Source organism: Balaenoptera ricei, chromosome 7, assembly GCF_028023285.1.
Source record: "Balaenoptera ricei isolate mBalRic1 chromosome 7, mBalRic1.hap2, whole genome shotgun sequence".
In the NCBI taxonomy this organism is placed as follows: domain Eukaryota; kingdom Metazoa; phylum Chordata; class Mammalia; order Artiodactyla; family Balaenopteridae; genus Balaenoptera; species Balaenoptera ricei.
This window is the reverse complement of record NC_082645.1, coordinates 103,366,470-103,388,973: the sequence shown is the minus strand read 5'-3', so window position 1 is coordinate 103,388,973 and position 22,504 is coordinate 103,366,470. Positions and strand designations below refer to the sequence as shown.

Here is a 22,504-nt window from a genome sequence, read left to right as displayed (position 1 = left end):
GTGGGAAAGCTGGCCAATGCGATCGCTTGGATATACCGACCTAGTGGGAGAGCAGAGGGCAGCTTCCGATCCCTGGTTCCGTGGAGGTCAAGGACTCCGGCAGGACGTGCGGTCAGATTTCCCGCCCTGAGCACGTGACCATGCCGACTCCGCTGGTCTATTTTGCCTTCCCCAGCGTGCACCATTCCCCCGCCCCTTCGGAGACACTCGGCCAATGGGGCACTGGGTAGGGGCTGGGAGCGGCCCTGGTGGGCGGGGCTGCTGCGGAAGAGAGCGGCTGGAGGCAGAGGCTGAACATTCCTGTGGGCCCCGACTTGGCCGGAGGGTCCCCGGCCGCGAGCTAGGGGCTGACGGCGGAGACGGCGTACGTGCCCGGCGTGAGTGCGTGGCGGCGGCGCGTGCGCGAAGCGAGTGGGTGGTGTGGCCAGGTCCACGTTCGTCCCTGCCCCGCGACCCCCGCGGCTTAGCGCCCCGAGGCTCCATGACCCGAGATACCCGGGATTCCGCGCCCCGCCCCGAGCGGCCGGTCCAGTTCTCCCGTTCCTCAGTCCCCTCAGCCTCGGCCGGCGGCCACGCATTGCCATGGTGACTGTGGGCAACTACTGTGAGGCCGAAGGACCCGCGGGTCCGGTCTGGGCGAAGGGTGGCCTCAGCCCCTGCTTCTTCTTTACACTTGTACCCTCGACGCTGATGGGCCTGGGGGCTCTGGCCTTGGTGCCGGTTCTTCCCTGCAAACGTCCGGAGCGGCCAGGTGGCGCTGACGCGGTGTCTTGGGCGGCCGGCCCTCGCGTAGCTCCCTACGTGCTGCAGCTGCTTCTGGCCACACTTCAGGTGGCGCTGCCCCTAGCCGGCCTGGTTGGCCGGGTGGGCACTGCCCAGGGTGCCCCACTGCCAGGCTACCTATTGCTGGCTTCTGTATTGGGGACTGTGGCCAGTGCCTGTGGCCTGGGGCTGCTTGTGGTGGAACGGAGCCAGGCACGGCAGAAGCTAGCAATGGGCGTCTGGATCAAGTTCACGCACAGCCCGGGTCTCCTGCTCCTCTGGACTGTGGCTTTTGCAGCCGAGAACTTGGCCCTCGTGTCTTGGAACAGCCCACAGTGGTGGTGGGCAAGGGCGAACTTGAGCCAGCAGGTGAGTGACCTCGTGGGGGGAGGGGAAGCGTGGGTAGCGGGCGCTGGGAAGAAAGATGGCATGTCTGGTCACACTGGCTCCATGCTTTCGAATGCCTATAAGAAAGGGAAGAAAGGAGGGGCCAGCGCTGCTGGGAGCTGATAGCCAGCTGGTGGGGAGTGGCTGTGCTGAGTCACTGTGGATTTTTTTTTAAAGCCTATTAGATGCTGGGCCCCTGAGGAGGACCGGGGTGTGTGCCCTACCCCAGTCCCCAGATGTGTTGTAAGTAGTAACAATGGGATTCTGGCCTTCGTTGATAGTCTCCCCACATATGTTTAATTCCAGGTTCAGTTTAGCCTGTGGGTGCTGCGCTATGTGGTCTCTGGAGGGCTTTTTGTCCTGGGGCTCTGGGCCCCTGGACTTCGTCCCCAGTCTTACACCTTGCGGGTCAATGAAGAGGATCAAGATGTAGACAGGAGCCAGGTACACCTCAGTTTCTGAAACTTCGGATCTATCTTAATTCCATTCTCTGTCATCATTTCTTCCCACCATAAAAACCCATTTCTTTCCTGAATCTCAGTTTGTGCCCTGTTAGCTTTTCTGATCCCATCAGGGATTGCTTGTTGGTCTGTTACCGTTACCGGGGAGCTGTAATCCCGTACATTTTCCCTAGGGGGTTTCTGGCTAGTGCACTTCATTTTGATTTCTGAGCTTCCCTCCCCTATGCGTTTCACCATCCTAGGTTCAGTCAACAGAGGAGCCACCACGGTCTACCTGGCAAGACCTTGGCAGGAAACTCCGCCTACTGAGTGGCTACCTGTGGCCTCGGGGGAGTCCAGCTCTGCAGTTTGTTGTGCTCATCTGCCTGGGGCTCATGGGGCTGGACCGGGGACTGAACGTGTTGGTCCCCATCTTCTATAGGGACATAGGTGAGGGGGAGAAGGGTTGTCAGCTCAGCACTCTGGTCTTTCATTGGCCTGGTTGGTGCAGGGGACTAGCCTAGGGAAATGGGACAGAGTTGGGAGCTGGGTGGTCAGAAAGAGGCTGTGGCTGATTCCTGGGGCAGTTTCTCCTGAAGAGGGTTCTAGGGTCCATAAGTGGGCTCGGACTTTTTCTCCATAGTGAACTTGCTGACCCAGAAGGCACCTTGGAGCTCCTTGGTCTGGACTGTCATCATCTATGTCTTCCTCAAGTTCCTCCAGGGGGGTGGCACCGGCAGTACAGGTATGAGGGACTCTGCTCTCACCTTGGTTGGTATTGGCCCCTCTCCCTTCTCCCACAGGCGTCCCTCCCCCAGGCCCCCTGGTGCTCTCAGACCTTTTACATCTTGCTGCTGGGATGACGTCATTAGGCTTCTCAGCCCTACCAAGGCCTCCCCTGGCTTCCCCCAGGCTTCGTGAGCAACCTGCGCACGTTCCTATGGATCCGGGTGCAGCAGTTCACCTCGCGGCAGGTGGAGCTGCGCCTCTTCTCCCACCTGCACGAGCTCTCGCTGCACTGGCACCTGGGGCGCCGCACGGGGGAGGTGCTGCGGATCGTGGACCGGGGCACATCCAGTGTCACGGGGCTGCTCAGGTGCCAAGCCAATGGAAAGGAAGTGTGGGAGGGCGGGTCTGGAGAAGCAGGGGTGGCGGGGCTGTCAGGAGAACCGACCCAGCTTGAGGAGCTGCTCCTCTGTCCTCTTTTTTTTTTTTTTAATTGTAAAATTAATGTACACGTGCTCTCGTAATAATTCAAATAAGGAAGGCAGAGAGCAAATCTCTTTTGAATTCCACTCACTTCTCCAGAGGTTCTCACTCCGTTCAGTATGTTGAGTTCTGCTTTTTTTTTCCGTTTTTTTACATATATACATGCAGACTCACAGAATTAATGTGGTATCGTGGAGGTTTTTCCTAAAATGAATGGTGTCATGACGTAGATGTCATTCTCAGAATGGCCTTATTATCAAACTGTTAGGGAGATGTATTTTTAACCCACACATGAAGATCTTCCTCATTCATTATAATTGATCCAGAGCATTCTATAATTTGGGCATTCTATGGCTTATTTCGCCATCTCTCTCTTAAGGGGCAATTCGGTTGATTCCAGTCTGTTGCTGTTGAAAACAAAACATTACGCTGAAACCCCCTAGGGAGAGTTGCTGGCTCGGAGCCCTTAAACCTTTCTTCGTTGCTTGACTTTACCTCCTAGCTACCTGGTGTTCAACATCATCCCCACGCTGGCCGACATCATCATTGGCATCATCTACTTCAGCATGTTCTTCAATGCCTGGTTTGGCCTCATTGTGTTCCTGTGCATGAGTCTTTACCTCGGTGAGTGCTGCTTGGTGAAACCACCTCCCTGAACTATCCACGGACTCCCCTGGGCATGAGCCCTGCCCCCGCCTCAGGTGACCCAGCTTTGGGAGGCTGTAGATCAGTGGACCCGCATAGCCTCCTGCTGCTCCCCAATGTGACGGGTGAGCCTCCTCTGCTGAGGGAACCTCAGCTCACCCTGGCTGGAGGGCGGGCTGGGGAAGGGCATCCTGGTCACATTAGATGCCCGCTTTGGATGCGAGTCAAGGACGAACCTCATTTTTGTAACAGGATGCAGCTTGCGTTCATTTGTTCACCACAACTGTTTTCACACAGGCTTTATGCAGCCTGCAGTGAGGTCTTGGACAAAGCCCCTTCCCTCAGGGAGCTTAAGATTCCCTCCCCTTTGGAATCTGGGTCCCTGAGCTGTAGCACAGGGTTAGTGCGCATGTGACCGGCAGCAGACATGCACATGGTCTCCGCTGCTGGGAGTGATGTCTTGCTCTCTTCTTCTCCCTCTCCCTCCTCCTGTCACTCTCTAGCCCTGACCATTGTGGTCACTGAGTGGAGAACGAAGTTTCGACGTGCTATGAACACACAGGAGAATGCTACCCGGGCACGGGCTGTGGACTCTTTGCTAAACTTTGAGACGGTAACAGAGGCCTTGGTGGCAGTGTCGTGAGGCTCGGAGATGTGGAAGAGTGTGCCTGGGACCATCGGGGCTGATAAGCAGCTGGGGGGTGCGAGGTGTGCTGTTTACAATTAGGGAGGAGGGATGGGGAATTGAGCTGAAAGCTGTGGCCGTGTGGAACAGCGGTGGTTTGAATTCATCAGGTGAAGTATTACAATGCGGAGAGTTATGAAGTGGAACGCTATCGCGAGGCCATCATCAAATATCAGGTGAGGATGCTACTTTGAGGCCGACTGAGAGCAACAGCCTGGCCTTGTGGAATTGCCAGGACAGAGAGGAGTAAAATTTGGGCTGTGAGGTTGAAGGTGCCCAGGGCCAGGTTGGGATTTGGTGACTGTCAGCATGTGTGTGATATTCCTTCCTCTCATGTCGTGGCCCCAGGGTTTGGAGTGGAAGTCAAGTGCTTCACTGGTTTTACTAAATCAGACCCAGAACCTGGTGATTGGACTTGGGCTCCTCTCTGGCTCCCTGCTTTGTGCATATTTTGTCAGTGAGCAGAAGCTACAGGTGAGGGAATTGTGCTGGGCCTGGGGATGAGGGGACTGGGGTCTTTGTTTAGGCCACCAGGTTCCTGGGTGGGAAGCAGGCAGGGTGATAGCCAGTGGGCAGGGTGAGAGCCCGCAGGCCTCCTGTGACTCTGTCCTCTTCCCTTGATGTCCACAGGTTGGGGACTTTGTGCTGTTTGGCACTTACATCATCCAGCTGTACATGCCCCTCAACTGGTTTGGCACCTACTACAGGTAACCTGACCCTGGCCCTCACCTGTTCAGGGTGCACTGTTATTTCTCCAGCTCCTCAGAGGAGCTCCAGCCAGCACTCTTCTTGCAGGATGATCCAGACCAACTTCATTGACATGGAGAACATGTTTGACCTGCTAAAAGAGGAGACAGAAGTGAGTGGGGAGACAGGAGCCGGGTTTGTAGGGAGCGGGAGCCTGCGTGGTGTTTTTCGTGTCTGGAGAATACCAGGCCTGTAATGGCACACATTGGTGGCACTCTCCCAGGTGAAGGACCTTCCTGGAGCAGGGCCCCTTCACTTTCAGAGGGGCCAGATTGAGTTTGAGAATGTGCACTTCAGCTACACCGATGGGTGAGCCCCTCCCCTTTCACTGTCCCCCAGCCCCCTTTTCCGGTGTCCATTTACACACTGCCTTCCTGCCCCTCCTCCCTGCTTCTCAGCCCACCACTACCTGGGAAGAGAGCCTGAGCAAGAGAGGGGCAGGGCCCAGTAGTGGCTCTAGTGTTGGAGGGGGCCCCTGGCAGTGCAGCAGGCCTGCTGAGCACGCCCATCCTTCTTTGCAGGCGGGAGACCCTGCAGGATGTGTCCTTCACCGTGATGCCTGGACAGACACTGGCCCTGGTGAGAGGAGACCCAGCCAGTTGGCCCAGACTCCTTGAGCTTCCCTTATTCTAGTGCCCGTGGTAGCTTGGGACCAAGGCTGTGGAGTTAGCCCTGTCATGCCAGGTTACTGGAGTGAATGTAGCAGCCTCCATGGACATTGGTGGCCTCTTGGAGAGAAAGATTTAAAAGCCGATGGGCCTTAGAATGTTTTCCCTTTGTTTCTCGTGCAACAGGTGGGCCCATCAGGAGCAGGGAAGAGCACAATTTTGCGCCTGCTGTTTCGCTTCTATGACATCAGCTCTGGCTGCATCCGAGTAGATGGGCAGAACGTTTCACAGGTAAGGGTGCTGGGGAGAAGGCTGTAATTTAGGGGCCTGTGTGTGACAGCATGGCAGGTGCTGGGCGTCCAGGGAGGGGAGGAGGAGCTGTCACCCCTGCAGAGAGTTGGGCCGGGAGACCTCAGCCTTTCTAGCAGTAGACGACCTACATAAGGAAAGTAGTCATGAGAATGAGTGGTATGGTGCTGTATGAGGCACAAAGATCTGCAGCAACCCAGGGAAGCAGGGAGAGAAAGTGTATTTTCTCTTTATCGATGGGAAAACAGACTCAGGTTAAGTGATTTGCCCGCACAGCTAGGGTTTGGGGAGGTGGAGGCAGGATTCTCACGCAGGGCCTCTCATCCCATGTGCTTCCCACCATCCCATCCTACCTTCCAGGCCTGGGTGGGTCTCACAGACCAGAGCATATGGTCTTTTGGCCCCAGGTGACCCAGGTCTCTCTCCGGTCTCACATTGGAGTCGTGCCCCAGGACACTGTCCTCTTCAATGACACCATTGCCAACAATATCCGCTACGGCCGCATCACAGCTGGGAACGAGGAGGTGAAGGCTGCGGCTCAGGCTGCAGGCATCCATGACACCATTATGGCTTTCCCTGAAGGTGAGCCTCCCCTGCAGAGTCCCCCTCCTGCCCAGTTCAGTCCCGTTACTCCCTCTGACCTCGGTTCCACCTCTTCCTTGCCCATCTGGTCACAGAAAACAAGTTTATTACTGTGACTTGAGGGAGGTGGGCAATTTCCACAGGGTACGATACGCAGGTGGGTGAGCGAGGACTGAAGCTGAGCGGTGGGGAGAAGCAGCGTGTCGCCATCGCTCGCACCATTCTCAAGGCTCCAGACATCGTTCTGCTGGACGAGGTGAGGGCCCTGAGTGCCTTCTCCCCTCCTTCCTCCCCAACCTGTGCCCCAGCCATTCCTGCTGGGCACCGTCTCCATCTAGGAGAGCCAGCACAAATCCATGTTTCACAGAAACACCTTGCAGTTTTCAAGCGCAAAAACAAGGTTCTTTTTGATTCCTGAGGCTTTGGCCAGCAGCTTGCATCCTCCTCCCACTGGGGATTTGGGTGGCAGGGGCAGTTTTACCCAGTCCCTCTCTGTAGGCAACATCCGCGCTGGATACACCTAATGAGAGGGCCATCCAGGCTTCTCTGGCCAAAGTCTGCGCCAACCGCACCACCATCGTGGTGGCACACAGGTACGGGACGGGCAGCAGGCAGCGGGGCCCACACTGGTGGTGTGGTAGGTGACTGATCTCTGACCTCTCAGGCTCTCCACTGTGGTTAGTGCTGACCAGATCCTCGTCATCAAGGATGGCTGCATTGTGGAGAGAGGACGGTAAGGGACACAGCAGGATGAATAGGGAAGGGCCTCTGAATTGAGGGCCCCAGGAAAAGGTTGTGGAATCGCAGGGCTTTCTGGAAGGATCTCCCTCACCAGTTCCCTGTCATCTCATAGACTAGTGGCGAGGACTCTTGGGGTAAAACTGATAGTTGGCTGGGACTTATGTTTTTCTCCTTGCCCCAGGCACGAGGCTCTGTTGTCCCGAGGCGGGGTGTATGCTGACATGTGGCAGCTGCAGCAGCAGGGACAAGAAGTCTCTGAAGACACCAAGCCCCAGACTAAGGCATGGTGACAAAAGTATCCTTCCCTCCCAAAGGATAACTGAGGGAAATAACACTGTATCCCTCTTCCCTGCCATATTTCATCCTGGTCTTGGTGCTAGCTATAGTGAAGGAAAGGGGCCTTTCAAAAAAGCACTTTTGGGGGAAATAAAAGTGTGGACTGTGCTGGGATCACTGTGACTTTCTGGTGTGGGGGACTGCAGCGGGCCTCCACCCTTAGATCAGGTGAGCATTCTTGACAGGACTCTTCTGTTTTTGGTTGGAGAGGAGAAAGAAACACACCACTTTGGTGTCTTACTGACTGCCAAGATTCTTTATTCTTTCTAGCGCCCCCTCCCAGCCCCCTACACGTGGGGGGAGCCCCAGTATACGGGGAATGTCAAGATGCAGGGGGCCATGTGGGGTCTGGCCAGGGAACAGTTCAGAGCTGTTCTCTCCCATGCAGCTGGAGAGGCCAGCAGAGCCATCTGTAGGCTCAGCTCCACAAGCTGTTTCTCCTCTGATGCTCCCTGAAGGCGGCCTCCACGTCACTCCTCCTCTTCACTCCAGGCTGCTCCGGGCCTCCTCTCCCTGTGGACCCTAGAGATGCGAGGGCCACAGTCCTCCTCAGCTGAGCCTCCCTCCCCAAGCCCAAGGCCCTAGCACAGGTTGCAGTTGGACGGCTTCAAGCTGCGGCTCTGAGCCTGGAGCAAGGGGAGGGGAAGGAGAGGAAGACAGGGTTCGACATCAAGGAGATGAGGGGGACAGTCCTCACTGCAGAGCTCAGCATGGGCTGGAGTCACATTGAAAACACAAGGATAACCACCATTCCAAAACTCTACTACTTGGAAGAGCATCCCCCAACCCCCCGTAAACTCCTTACTTCCTCCCAGCGCAGGGCCTGTCTCTACCCCGTCCTCATACCTGCCGCTGTCGGTATTCTGCCTCGCTGGCTGATAGTGCTTGTGCTAAAGCTAAGTCTTCTTCCTCCTGAGAACTGGGAGGGAGGAACAGCTTAAGCTGGATGACAGTATATAAAATGTGAGCATCTCATCTGTTAGGCGTCACTGTGCTGAGCACTTCTGAGTATTATCTCAATTTTCATAGGTAGGGTTCTATAAGGTATTAGTACTGTCCCCATTTTATAGAGGGCATTAAGACTCTTAATGGGTTAAAGAACTTGTCAGAGTTCATATACTGTAGTTCAAAAGCTTAATTTTGAGCCCAAGTTCCTAACAGTTATCCTGCATTGGATGAGAGTGGTCCCACCTACCTCCCTCCAAACTAAGCCCTTGCCCACGTCCCACCCTCTTTCACCAGAGAGAAGGTACCTTGGGACCTGGGGTTTGGCCTCTGCCAGGGACAGTTCCAGGGCTCGTTGCAGAGCCTCATCCTCACTCTGCAAAAGGAAAAATAAGACCAGCTGCCTTGGACTTTACTCTCTGTGGGTTTGCTTCTGTCCATCTGACCTCTGCCCAACTCACCAAGCCATTTTGCAAAGCAATCACTGGAGAGGCTGTCCGGGATGGAGACTGAGTTGTGGCTCTATGGCAGACATTCAAGAGGCTGAGGTCAGAGATGTGAAGGGAAAAAAGGAAGAGGAGAAACAGGCAGGCCTACCTGCTGGCAGAGGTAGATGAAGGCAAGGTCTGGTTTGGGCTGGGGATGGTCTTTGTAGAAGAAGCTAGGCTTTGTGCTCTGGAGATGGCAGCCAGTCTGTAGGGAAGAGACACTCTTGGCATGCCTCCAGGCACAGTCAGCTTGCATGTTCCTCCCTGGCCTGACCAAGGAAGTCTGGAGGGGAACTCCTCCACAAGGTCTGGAAAACATGCACTTCAAAAGGAAATAAAAAGACTCTCTAGCCAAAGGGGACAGGTTGATGCTTCCCAACTATAATGACAGAGGTTGAGTCAGTTTCAAAAGGATGGGATGGTCCCAAAGCCAAGTAGAGGACTTGGTTGCAATTACCCTGCCCTACTTGTGGGGTGCCCCTCCCCAGAGCAATCATGGTCCAGTGGGTGACGGTGCTTGATGCAGAAGTTTCGGCCACAGCGGTCGCAGGTCAGTTTCATCATTTCCCGCTGCCGGCAGCCAGAGCGTTCACACTTATTGGTGAAGATCTGAGGTGGAGTAGGGAGGATTGTCTCTGCTGAGACTCTGATCCCCCTTCAACCCCATCCTAACAGTTGTACAGACTTCCAGGCATCTGTAGTCCCAGGTGACCACGGTTAACCCCTCCAACGCTTACCTTACGTTTTTGCTGAGCTGGATCAGAGCGGCAGTCTCCGTCAATGTGTTCCCCAACAGCACGGTCAGGGGGCTCCCCTCTGGCCACAGGGACAGGCACATTACAGAGTGGGCATACAGGTACCTGGATATCCTACAGTCAGGGAGCAGGGGTCGGTCTGTGGCCTACTCCCAAACCAGCCAAATCTCTGGTCCTGAAAGAACCTGGACATGCCCCCCATAAACGCAAAAGGAAACAATGTTCCCAGCACTGAGCCTCAGAAATACAGTAAAAGAGAGGAAATGGGAAGCAGAGGGGTTCCAGAGATTCTGCATGCCATCCTCCATCCGCCCCCTTTCACCCTCAGACCGCCCCCTCACCTTTTCGTAAGCAGATCCACAGTGATGCTGGGCGTAGGCCACGTGGTCTGCGCAAAAGATGCCCGAGCAGGCGTCGCACTTGAGCGGCAGAAAATCTGCAGGAAGTGGGTTGGACTGCAGGTCCAGGGGGACCTCGACCTCGTTCCCGCTCACTCAAGCCTTCCACTCAGGGAAACGAAAACGCTGTCGTACTCGCAGTGAACTTGCACCCCTGACCTAGTCCACTATCTCCTAAGCCACGCCCCAACCTCGAGCCCCGCCCCCTTGGGCACTTCCAGCCTGGGAGCCCACCCTTCCCGCCACTTGCAGTTCCAAGCCCGTCTCCGCCCGGCCCCGCCTCCCGCCTGCTCCGCCCCTCACCCCCTCACCCCCTCACCCCCTCACCCAAGCGCTGACAGCTCGGCTCCGAACAGTGAGCCCCAAGGTCCGGAAACTCCATCGCCGGACCGGACGGGGCCTGCTGGGAGAGGAAGCGATGCTGAGCTCCTCTAGGGTTCCCGCTCCGGGTCCAAACCGCGACCCCGCACTCTCGGGGGACTCTCTGTCCCGCCCCTTCCTCCCCCCTGCCCAGCCCGGCTTACCTGAGCGTCAGCGCCTCCCGGCCCGCAGCTCCCACTCCTCCCCTGGCGCGCGCGGGCGCGCTGACGTCGTCGCGCAGGGCGGGCACGTCCCGCGCAGTCCCCGGGGGGCGGGGGAGCGTCCCGGAAGAGCCGAGCCCCGCCCCTCCTGTTGCGTTAGGCTGGGAGCTGGATGGTTTCTCTTGGGCGCGGGCCTGCCTCCACGAAGGGCGAAAGGGCCGGCGAAGGCAAGGACAGATGACATCTTGGAGGGCTGGGGTGGTTTGGGGTCTTTCACAATTGGGTCCTTCGTCCGCTTCTCACTCTACACTCTCCCACTAGCCGTTTCGTTCGCAGCCACTGCTGTACTTACTCTCCACGAGCTGACAATGTTAGGCCCCAGCACCCAGCTCAGTGCCTGTGGTTTTCAGACTTCAGTGTGAATCCACATCACCTACAGAGCTGCTTTAAAATGCAGATTCCTGAGCCCCCAGGGCTTCTGATTTAGTAGGAAGTGTAGGAGAGAATTCTGACAGATTATCCATGTACTACACTTTGAAAAACACATGCCTAGAATATGCTGAATGCTTATTAAATATTTCTTGAATGAAGCTAGAGAGTCACTGGATTGATGTCCTGCTTTACCTTAGGGATCCCCAGGTTGAGACCTTCCGTTTCAGCACATTTTGTTTCTCACATGCCTCTCTGGCCCCTCATGCGTGGGCTTGGTTGCACTCTTATTTTCCCAAAAGTTTGGGCATGGGGACAAGTAAACAGGTGAAATAAACTTAGAGTTGAACAGTGTCCTCCAAAATGGAGATAGAACCAGGCTACGGCTGGAAAGGAGGAGCTAGCCTTCTTCTCTTCTCCCTCTCCCTCTCCAACTTTTGGCTCTGTTTCCCTCTGTGTCTGCTTCTTACATCCTTACAGCTCTAAGGCTAGTGAAAATTAAAACCATTTTTTCCTGGTTCCTCAAGCAGAAGGCCTAATTTCAGCTCTGACTGGGCCTGATTGCCTTGACTTGGATTACCTGCTAAGTTCTGACCTGTGGCGCAGGGGCCAGGGTATGTGTTGTTCTGATGGGCCAGGCCTGAGTCTCATGTTTGGGGGAAGTGAGTCAGCTTCACCTAGAGTGAAAATCACCAAGCTGGCTTGGACAGTCCTTCCAGAAAACCCAAGAGAGTCCATTCAATTCCTTCCTTCCTTCAACAATATACTGAGTGTCCTCCCACATGCCTGTCACGAGATGATACCTGTGTAGACTAGGATCTACCAGGCAATACGGCAGTGCATTTCAGGTACACCCATTCTGGAGTTGACAAGTGTTATTCAAGCCAAAACCTGAAGGGTGAGTAGATGTTGGCTAGGTGAAGGCCAAGGGAGAAAGGAGTGGGGTGGAAGGAGATGGTATTCCAGACAGAGGAAACAGCAAGGACAAAAACCTGGAGATAAGAGGGAACAAGATCCTTTAGATGAGCTTTTTAAAAGCTTATAGCATCGGGATCTTAGAGTGTAAGAGACAGCTTAGCAGAAGATAAAGCTGGCGAGTTAGCTGGGGTCAAATCTCAGGTCATGGAGGCCACATTAGTGTTGAGAATTTTAACATGAACATAATAGGAAACTGTAGATAGCTTTAAGCAGAAGAGTAACATGATCCAATTTGTATTTTGGGAAAGTCACTCTGGCTTCACAGTGGGGAACAGATTGGAAGAAGGGAGACTAGGTAGAAGGCTGTTGCTATAATAGAGACAAGAGATGATGGCGTGAACTAGGGATGATGCTTAGAATGAATGAAAGCTCAGTATAGAGGTTAGATATGAGATAGATATTTTAAAATAAGTAACTTTCCAATATATCACTGAAAGAATAAAATGGTAAAAAAAAAAAAAAAAGAAATTCTGTTCCTAGAGCAACCATAAAGTACACAGAACAAATGTGGTTTTTTTTTTTTTGCACATGCCATGCGGCTTGTGGGATCTTAGTTCCCCAACCAGGGATTGAACCCGGGCCCTCAGCAGTGAGAGCACTGAGTCCTAACCACTGGACTGCCAGGAAATTTCCTCAGAGAAAAAATTGTGACTTTATCTGTGGGAAACACCTCGACCTACCTCTATGCAAAAGTTCAGGCCAACATTCAGTGAGTGTATGGGACACCTTTGGCCAATCTTGCAGGGAAATTTTGTCAGCTCCTTCCCTAAACCCATCCTCACACCCTGGGGTAGGCCCTGGGCAGCCATGTTTCTGCAAAAGATGATTGGTCTGGGAGTGGTCATCTGACCCACACTGGGTATCTAAGTTTGTGTTTCCCAAAAGCATAACCTGAGACAAGGATTTGGGTGCAGATAATTCATGTAGGAGGTAATCCTAGCCAGAGTAAGAGAGCAGGAAGGAGGGAGACAGGGAAGGAAGGAAAACTAATAAAGTGTGTTATTGAACTGGTTACTACTGTGGTTCCCAATTCCACTGGGAGCCCTAGGAGGAAGCATGTAAAATACACCTCAGAATCGTCCTTCTAAAGGACAGGAGGCTGGGCTGACTCCTGTCTTCTGTAAGTTGGGGGTTTCTCCTGGGAGTGATAAGTCCCCCATGTCCACCTTGCACAGCCAACCCGTACCTGTGTGCAAGCTGACTGAGCTACGAGGGGCTTTGGGAAAAGCCCTGAGGCAGAAATACTGAAGCTGGCTCAGCTTGGAGGTGGGAAGGCATCTGGGCTCATAGGAGCTGTCCACAGCGACAGCTGAAGTCCAAGATGTGCCAAGCAGACGAGGCACAGGGCACCAGGAGCATCTGCTATATTTGGCCAATCAGATTCTTTCCTGGGAATTTGGAATCGAGGCCAAAAAAATCAGTGCTCATAAGACCATTGGATCTGTAACATACAAGCTATGGGCTTGCCATCTGCCATACTACCATACTGTCATACTGACTGAGGGACAGGAATAGATTGTTATCTGCAATACTATGACTGATGGGACACAGCCCCATAAAAAGAGATTGATTTTGTAGCTTACACACATGGGTTTAAATCATATCATTACCTCTTTTGCCTCTTCCCAAAGTCTACACCCCCCAACAAAACTGTGGCTTACTGCCTTTATTTCATTAGTTTCACTTTGTCCCTTTTAAGACAGTTATAAGTTATCCCATTAGATTCAAGATATTTCCCAAGGCTTTGTCAGACTCTCTTATCACACCCAGAAGTCAGGCTATTGACATGCAGGAGACTCTTGATCCGGGTATGCACCTAAGCGTCCTCTGCCATAGGGATTCAGCTTTTGGCCTAGGCCCTTCAGAAAGGACAGTTGTTGAAGAGCTTGCTATTTGTGAGTTCCAAGACTCCATATCTGTGGAATCCAGCATCAGTTCTGTCAGATTTAAACATATGAAATTGCTAATAGTTGACTTTTTTTTTTTAATTTACAAAAACAGCAATTTCATATGGCTTAATCTAAGCAGCACAGGTCACAGGCAAGAACTGTTTTTCCTCTGACCTTCAATCTAATCCTCACCCTGCTGGGTTTTGGAGCCCAGATATGAAGACAAACAGGCACTGTCTGGGAGTATGGTTTAAAGTCCACACACCTTAAAATCAGATGTGTCAAATGTCTATGTACCTTAGCACTTCAAACTTGCACCATTTTCTACTAACAATGTATAAGGAGAGGGTATTGGGTAGGATATAGGTTAAGCTGCCATAACAGTGACTCAGAAACAGTGGCATAAACAAGAAAGAAGTTTAATTTCTTGCTTATGTAATTATCCAGGGCTGGCTGGTATGATAGCACCTGTCGGGGACTTGGACACCTCCTATTTTGTTGCTTCACCATCATTAAGGTGTTGCCTTTGTCTACGTGGTACCAAATGAGTCCTTGTTCTAGGCAGCAGAATGAGGGAGAAGAAAAAGAAGGCATCCCCTCCACCCGCCCCACCCCCGCCATTCAGTGACCTTAAATTTGCATACATCACTTCTGTGAACATTGTATAGACCAGCTATAATTATATAAATCATTAACTTAGTCACATGATCATACCCAACTCCAGGGAAGCTGGGAAATGTAGTCTTTAGCTGGGTGGCTATGTGTCCAGATAAAATTTCAGTTATTATGTCAGTGAAGGAGAACAGATATTTGGGGGACAACTAGTGTCACAAAAGGAAATAAAGGATGACTTTTATGGTATTTGGGCCGTCCTGAGCTTGAAGTAATGAAGCAGGTGGTGGGTCACTTAAAGGCACACAGCAGCCAGAATGGTGTAAGGCATGTCTCTTAGCTCAGGGGGTTGGAGGATGAGAACAACAGGACCAAGCACCACCTGGTCAGTCTTCGATTGTAGCCCACTCTACCCAATAGCCATTCCCCAGCTCCCTCCTTGAGGACAAAACTCTGATTTTAATCATCTTTTTCCAAGTAGTTTTTTTTTGCATAGGTCCCTTTGCAGCTCCTAGGATGAGTCTTAAATGGCCTAAGTCAATGTTTTTCAAACTTTTTAACCATTACTCACAATAGGAAATACATTTCATAACCCAACACACACACACGCAAACACACACATACATGCCTGATACTTGACCTTATTTTTTTTTAAATTAATTTATCTATTATTTATCTTTGGCTGTGTTGGGTCTTTGTTGCTGGGCTCAGGCTTTCTTTAGTTGTGGCGAGCGGGGGCTACCCTTCCTTGCAGTGCGCGGGCTTCTCATTGCGGTGGCTTCTCTTGTTGCGGAGCACGGGCTCTAGGCGCAAGGGCTTCAGTAGTTGTGGCTCGCGGGCTCTAGAGCACAGGCTCAGCAGTTGTGGCGCACTGGCTTAGTTGCTCCGCGGCATGTAGGATCTTCATGGACCAGGGCTCGAACCTGTGTACCCTGCATTGGCAGGTGGATTCTTAACCTCTGCGCCACCAGGGAATTGACCTTATTATTTTTGATACACTTTGATATTCTATTATATTTCATTTTTTAAAAATGCTGGTTGCCATACACTACATTGATTTCCATCCACCATCCCATTAAGGGGCTACAACCTTCAGTTTGGGAAAAAACCCAAATTCTCTAAGCCATCAAAACTTCCCCTTTGTTAAGGCATGTAAAACAATTTGTATCTGAAAGAAAAATTTATCCCAAAGTTTAAAGAAGACAAAAATGGGGAATTCTCTGGTGGTCCAGTAGTCAGGACTCTGGGCTTTCACTGCCGAGGGCCCAAATTAAGATCCCACAAGCCACGTGGCCAAAAAAATAATAATAAATTAGACCTAAAAAGATAAAGACTTTTAAAAAATAAAGAAGACAAAAAATGATGATCATTCTTTTTTTAATATAATGCTAGAGTTTTCCTAATAATCCAACTTGACCTTCACCTGATACTCCTGGGAATATAACTGTTGTCACAGTATATTTGATTAACAATCCACTACTGATAAAAGCACAGAGGTTACAGTTCTGTAACATTAACCTGTAGAAATTGATAAGGTGCTGTTCTTGTATAGCCTTGAAGAAATATTAACCTAAAAGTTGTTATTTTTTAGCCCTGTGGAATGTTAATCAGTTTAGTATCTAACCTAGTAATTTTTTTCATTCTGATATGTATACATTTTTTTCCTGAAAACACTCAGAGAACCAATTTTTTGTATTATCAGTTCCCTCATGAATGATTTAAATGTGCATATAGTCTATTTGAATGAGAATTTATAATATTTCTGCTCTGGACATTACCTGTGACATCTAGCACTCAGGCAGCTATTTTGTAACCATGAGTTGAGCCAAGCAGAGCCAACATGCTGAAGATGGCAGAGAAGAAAGATGGAAAAGATCCAGGGTCACTGATAAATTAACCAACCTGGGGATACCACATCTGGCTTCTTGTTATGTAAGAGAGTAAATGTCCTTGTTAGCAATGTTTTCTACATTTTGCAACCCAAAGCTTCCTTTGTGATACACCTGTTGTGGCAGCTCATCTAAATAAAAGTGAACATTTGATTCACCCAGATGGAACTTTTTGCTGGTGTATCGTCAACATATGATGGTGGCTCTGGTGGTAGCAGTGGAATGATCACTGAGTTTCCCAATCAACTTTAGAGATCCTCCCCTCACAGCTCTGGAAAGACTCCTGATACAGTGATATTATATTCTGCGCATTAATATTCTGTTTACTTGTTTTTAATCTTTATTTATTTATTTTTGTTTACTTGCTTTTAATTTTAAATTACTTCCAGGGCTTTATAAATCCTTTTATTTTGTTTTAATATATAGCTGTCTGATTTTAAATATTTTTTCATGTTAAACTATAATCATTTCATTTTAAGAATTTTATTTATTCATTTTTTTTCCTCTCTACATTCATAGCTTTAGAGTGGTAGGCTTCCAGTTTTTTGGAACCTTGTGTGGAACAGACTAAACAAAGAGAAACACTGCCTCTTTCCCCGCTCCCACTCCACAAATGCTCAGATAACCAAAAGCTTAGAGAACCCTAAAAATAAAATCTTGGAAGTTCTCTCTTGAGCATGAGCCAGAATGTTTTAACTGTCAGACACCCCAAAGACCACAAGAGAGAACGAAGCCCTCACAGTCTCCCTTGTCTCAGGCAAAACTTTTCCTGACTGATGGGTAATAGTCCAGATTAAGCTATGCATGCTGATCAGCAGCCTAGGAGCTTCCCACGATGCAAAAGGATGATGAACAGACCAAAGCCACTACCTCCTGCTACATAGTGTGGATGTAGGTTCCTTGCTTCCGAACAAGGGAATAAAGAACATTGAGAGAAATCCAGTAACACTTTCCACATTGAACAAGCTGTGTCAGAAGATATCAACTAGCAATTGAGCATTGCTTAAGTCTCTTTTATTGTAGACCAACAAAGCACACGCAGACATGCTAAGCAGCTTTGTGCTTCAGCTGTGGGAAGCTGAGCTGCAGCCTCCCACAGGAAAAGGAGAAATGGGCTCCTCTACAAACCAGCAGGGGCAGTCACGGCCAGACACCTCTTATCTCAGCTTCAGCAGGTTTAAAGCAGACAAGGTCAACGTGAGGATGCCAGCAAGGATGTCTCGGGCCCAATTCTACTCAAATATTAGTTTAATGATATCTGTTTAGTTTAGTGGTTTTCCTCCTCCTCAAATGACTCTTAGAGAAACAGTGCATACTGAAAGGGAAAGAAAAACCGTTTTGCTAACTGTCCTGTCCTACTATTACTCATCTCTTAGTTTATTTAATCCCCCATGAAAACCTTTTGAAGTGGATATTATGTATTCCCCTTTTGAAGATAAGAAAACTGAGATTGAGAGAGATGAAGTTACTTGCTTTTGGAGATGGGATCTGGACCCAGGTTTGTGCATTGCCTTAAGTGCCATGTTCTTTCATTATACAACATTGCCTCCCCCAAATCGACTCAATAACCTCCTCAGCAACTGAAAAGAAGAATCTTAAGTGGTGGTTTTCTCAGAGTGTGGAAAATTCCAAATCTCTCCATGGGTTATCAATAATCAAACACCCTTTCAGAGCAAGGTACTATTTAAATATCTAAATATTACTATTTAAATAACAGGTGTGGAAGCTCTTTGATTGGAACTGTCTTCAGACCCCAGGAGATCAGAAGACCAGCATGGCTCTGCCTTCATTGAGGTCTGCCTTGCTTTCTCAGGTACGTGATATACAATCTTTGTGACAATATTCAGTCACTTGTCCTGAAGTGCCCTAGCTCTCCTGTGGATTAATTATAGACCTAGTTTAGGCGCATAGTTCAAATTCATATGATTTTATAGGTTACACAGTGATTTCACATGTATCTGATTCAACCCACTAAATATTGACCAAGTCTTATCAGATGTTATACTAGGCCCTGGGCATAGAGGTGAATAACTTATGGCCTCTACCCTGTAGTTGTTCAATGTCCAGAAGGGGAAGGGGATAGTGGGGGAGAGGGTGCTACTGGCATCTAATGGGTGGAGGCCAAGGAAGATGCAGCTAAACATTCAACAATGAACAGGACAGCCCCTATCACCACCAACAAATAATTATCTGGCTCAAGGGGCTTCCCTGGTGGCGCAGTGGCTAAGAATCCACCTGCCAACACAGGGGACACGGATGGGTTCGAGCCCTGGTCCGGGAAGATCCTACATGCCGCGGAGCAACTAAGCCTGTGGGCCAAAACTACTGAGCCTGTGCTCTAGAGCCCGCGAGCCACAACTACTGAAGCCCACATGCCACAACTACTGAAGCCTGCACACCTAGAGCCCGTGCTCCTCAACAAGAGAAGCCATTGCAATGAGAAGCCCTCACACTTTGGGCAAGCCATTTTACCTCACTAAGCCTCAATTTCCTCATCTGTAAAATGGGGAAGGGGTCCTACATCCAAACATGATGGTGAAGATTACAAAAATGATACATGTAAAGCACTTAGATCTACGACTAACATATACTAAATAATCTAACATATGTGTATTGTTAGTTGTTTAACTGTGTATATTATTCATTATTACTAAATTTGTTCATTTTCCATGTGTTGATACATTGTCTTTATTTTTTATAATGGGTAGATTGCCAGTCCAAATTCTTGAATATAATTTCCAGATAAGCTTGGTGTCGTGGTTTTAAAATATGTCCACAAGGGAATTCCCTGGTGGTCTAGTGGTTAGAACTAGTGGTTTCACTGCCGTGACCCGGGTTCAATTCCTGGTCAGGGAAGTAAGATCCACAAGCGGTGCAGCCAAAAAAAATGTCCACAAATTTTTTTCTACTTTTCCCTTAAAGAGCTTGGGCTGGACTCAGTGACTTGCTTCTAATGTATAGAATACGGTGGAAGTGATAGAGTGTGACTTTTGACACTAGGTCATAAAAAGCACTATGGCTTTCTTCTTGCTCTCTCTTGGACCACTTGCTCTAGGGAAGGAAGCTGTCATGTCGTGATGACACTCAAGCAGCCATAGGAAGAGGTCAGTGTGATGAGGAACTGAGGCCTCTTGTCAACAGCTATCTATCCATATACACATACACCTCTGTACTCCATACACCGTACTCATATGAAGATTCTCCGTGATATGTGGAAAAACAGCAGTATACTGAGGGAGCACTAGGAGAGCAGGTCTGCTATGGTGGGGGTGGGGTGGGTGATGTGGAACATCAGGGAAGGCTTCGAAAATGGAACGTGGTCTGAAGTACATCTTAAAAGACAAGTGAAATGTTTAGCAACTGGAGGGATGAGGGGTGTGGGTGTAGAGCAGGGGTGGAGGAGGGCAGTGCAGCTGAGCCAAGGAAAGAATCTGTCTGGGGTTTGATGCTGTAGTGTAAAGAGCAAGACAGGGCAAGGGCAGATCTCAGAAGGCTTCTTTTTTTTTTCATAAATTAATTGAAATTATTTTTTTTAATATTTATTTATTTGGTTGTGTTGGGTATTAGTTGTGGCATGCGAACTCTTAGTTGCGGCATGCACGTGGGATCTAGTTCCCAGACCAGGGATCAAAACTGGGCCTCCTGCATTGGGAGCGCAGAGTCTTACCCACTGAGCCACCAGGGAAGTCCCTCAGAAGGCTTGTTAACCGTATCAGGAAGCTTGAATGATACCTTGTAGGAGGAGAGCCTTGATTACTATTAAATAGCAGAAAGCTCATCCAATTTGTATTTTTAACTTATTTAGCTACTTTTTTGGGCATAAATTTCGGTGGGGGACAAGAGTGTGGGCAGGGCAACTGTTGCATTGGGCCAGGTGAGAGATGAGGAGGCTGTGAATCAGGGCTGTGAGGCGGGTGAATGAAGAAATAATTAGGACATCAAATTAGCAGCAACTCGGGATTGACTGGGTGTGGGATGAGAGAAAAGCAGGCCTTCAGAGTTGGTGGTGACGACAAGCATGATAGTAAATACAGAAAAAGCCTATCTGTGTAGGGGAGTAGTGGGGTGGAATGCAGAGTGGAAAGAGCATGGGTTCAGTTTTTGTTATGTTGAGCAGAAGGTGCTCGTGGGACATTCACGTGGAGATGCTTAGTCGGAAGCTCTGGGAAAGGAGCTAAGATTTAGAAGTCATCAGCATATGAGTGGAAACTAAATGGGTGAACAAGTGAAATTGCCCAGGCAGACTGCAAAGAAAAAGTGAGCCAGTGATAGACCCAGTGAAAAACCAACATTTAAGGGAGGAGGAGGAAGTCCAAGAGACTTTAGTTGGACACGAAAAGCAAAACATGGTGATATATTGTCCTTGCATGATGGAAAATTCTTATACTCTCTGTCCTTGATCTTTGTACTTTTAAAGATCATTTAAATCTGTTTTGCAATATCCCTGACCAGAAAAACAAATTCTGCCTACATTATTATTAATCAAACTCTTCTCAAAGATTTAATTTCTGCCCTCTGCAGTGCTACAGATAACCCTGCAAAGTTTGACGGCAGCTAATGTGACTTACTTCAGCATTCCCTTCTTGGCTTGAACATTGTTACTTCACAGTTCCCCATACGCTCCATGTGATGACATTTTCAGCCTTCATCTCTGGTGATCCTCTTCTGGGCACTCTGCTATTTGCCAACTTGTCCACAAGCATAGCAAGCCATCCTCCGGAAGTAGTCTAACTTGTGCACAGTACACTCTAGGTATTATATTCTTTCCAGTAATGCAGCCTAAAATTAAGTTTAGGAGAAGCAACATTACACTATTAGCTGTTTGAATGTGTAGTTAACTAAAGTGCACTGCCATCCCCCTGCAAACATAAACATGTAACCAACCCTTTTTCCCCCAGCCTGTACTTCGTTTTTTTCTTTAGCCTAACTGTAGGTTTCACATTTCTGCTCATTTTTCTTTCACTCATATGAAAAGCTTTCTTCTTGTCTCTTTCATCCTGGGGCAGGAAATGGCCAGGATACCTGATAATAAAAAGTTGTAGACAAACATATAGCAACCATCAGACCAAGGCAAGTGTCAAGAATGGACTCTCATGGAACTCCAAACATATGGTTAATGTTTTGACCTAACTACAGGCTTCTGGCTCTATCTTCAAGCTGCAAGTTTAACAAGGAAATAGTTTATGGGTGGGGCAGACGGCAGCCATTGTTTTTCTGATTAATTCTACTTTTCCTGAATTGCCTGTTTGATGATTATAACTGTTTTCTCATTCTCTTCAGAAATTTCTAGATGATTACAAGTTCTTATTCCTTCAGTGACAAAAGACAGGGAGGGCCATTGAAACCCTGAGTCTTTCAGGCAAATGTAAAACAAATGGAAAAGAAAAATTTCTCACACGCTTAAGAGAGATGCAGCATAGAAGTCAACCTCAAAAAGCCAGAGAGCATTGCCATATGGTGTCTCCAGCTGAAGGCCGAGGATGTGAACTCATAAAAAAGGCCATCTGCCCAGTTCTGGGCTTTCCTTTAACGTTGTTCTCCCCCAAAGAGCAAGGATTGTTAAGAGACCACTCTTTGTGAAGCTGAGATAGTACGCAGATTGATTCTCTATCATTCCCACGCCCTGAGCATCTTCCCATTCGCGCCCTATTAATGGACAGGGGCTTCCTGTTCCGGGGTGATTGCTGGGGCCAAACTGCTTGGGTTTGGATTCTGGCTCCACCATGTACTAAGGCTGTGGCCTTGTGAAAGTCAACATCTGTAAAATGAAATAACAGTATCTATTATCTCAGGGTCATGAGAGAAAAACATGAGTTAATATAAATCACCTAGAGGAGTGCCAAGCACATATCCTGCATTCAATTAGCACTGGACACCATCTCTTTAATGTTCCTGGGCCTGGAATCAGTTTTAATACAGGTATAGGTCCTGCTTGTTTGGTTCTCCCAGGATAGATAAATGAGGACCAAAGGAGTTAATTGTCAGCATGTAGATGGGTAAGGACTTCTTAAGAAGACAGTGTTAAGGTTGTGGGCAACACTGTAGAAAACAATTGTTATGATCCCAAATTTCTACTGACTGGGAAGCCAAAGCAATTTCCTCCTGCATACAATTTATTTGTACGTGCTCAATCTCACCAAGCATATCAC

At 49.3% G+C, this 22,504-nt stretch overlaps 2 protein-coding genes and 1 long non-coding RNA gene across 8 annotated transcripts; 1 reads left to right on the top strand and 2 right to left on the bottom strand.

Moving 5' to 3' along the window:
* Nucleotides 1-242: 242 nt before the first annotated feature.
* ABCB6 (ATP binding cassette subfamily B member 6 (Langereis blood group)) lies at nt 243-7,559 on the top strand. Its single transcript, XM_059928731.1, has 19 exons — nt 243-1,131; nt 1,456-1,593; nt 1,853-2,039; nt 2,233-2,334; nt 2,502-2,685; nt 3,301-3,422; nt 3,947-4,056; nt 4,239-4,304; nt 4,477-4,602; nt 4,759-4,835; nt 4,924-4,987; nt 5,099-5,184; nt 5,397-5,454; nt 5,670-5,774; nt 6,200-6,374; nt 6,518-6,630; nt 6,873-6,967; nt 7,039-7,107; nt 7,297-7,559. The coding sequence occupies exons 1-19, from the start codon at nt 583-585 to the stop codon at nt 7,403-7,405; spliced, it is 2,535 nt and encodes an 844-aa protein (XP_059784714.1). The 5' UTR covers nt 243-582; the 3' UTR covers nt 7,406-7,559.
* A 120-nt stretch (nt 7,560-7,679) lies between these two features.
* On the bottom strand, nt 7,680-10,655 carry ZFAND2B (zinc finger AN1-type containing 2B). Of its 6 annotated transcripts, none has more exons than XM_059927420.1 (10): nt 10,562-10,653; nt 10,365-10,437; nt 9,981-10,075; nt 9,622-9,753; nt 9,342-9,493; nt 8,994-9,206; nt 8,858-8,918; nt 8,705-8,772; nt 8,298-8,370; nt 7,680-8,077 (listed from the first exon to the last, which is right to left on the bottom strand). In XM_059927420.1, exons 2-10 carry the CDS (start codon nt 10,417-10,419, stop codon nt 8,033-8,035), a joined length of 894 nt encoding a protein of 297 aa, XP_059783403.1. In that variant the 5' UTR covers nt 10,420-10,437; nt 10,562-10,653; the 3' UTR covers nt 7,680-8,032. The 6 variants fall into 6 exon arrangements, with proteins under 6 accessions (XP_059783403.1, XP_059783405.1, XP_059783407.1 ...); XM_059927422.1 differs by having other exon boundaries at nt 7,680-7,973; XM_059927424.1 differs by having other exon boundaries at nt 8,994-9,089.
* Nucleotides 10,656-15,136: 4,481 nt separating this feature from the next.
* LOC132369234 (uncharacterized) lies at nt 15,137-21,686 on the bottom strand. The gene is made up of 3 exons (XR_009504301.1): nt 21,240-21,686; nt 20,924-21,134; nt 15,137-15,398 (listed from the first exon to the last, which is right to left on the bottom strand). It is a non-coding gene; the product is annotated as an uncharacterized LOC132369234 (long non-coding RNA).
* Nucleotides 21,687-22,504: the final 818 nt, after the last annotated feature.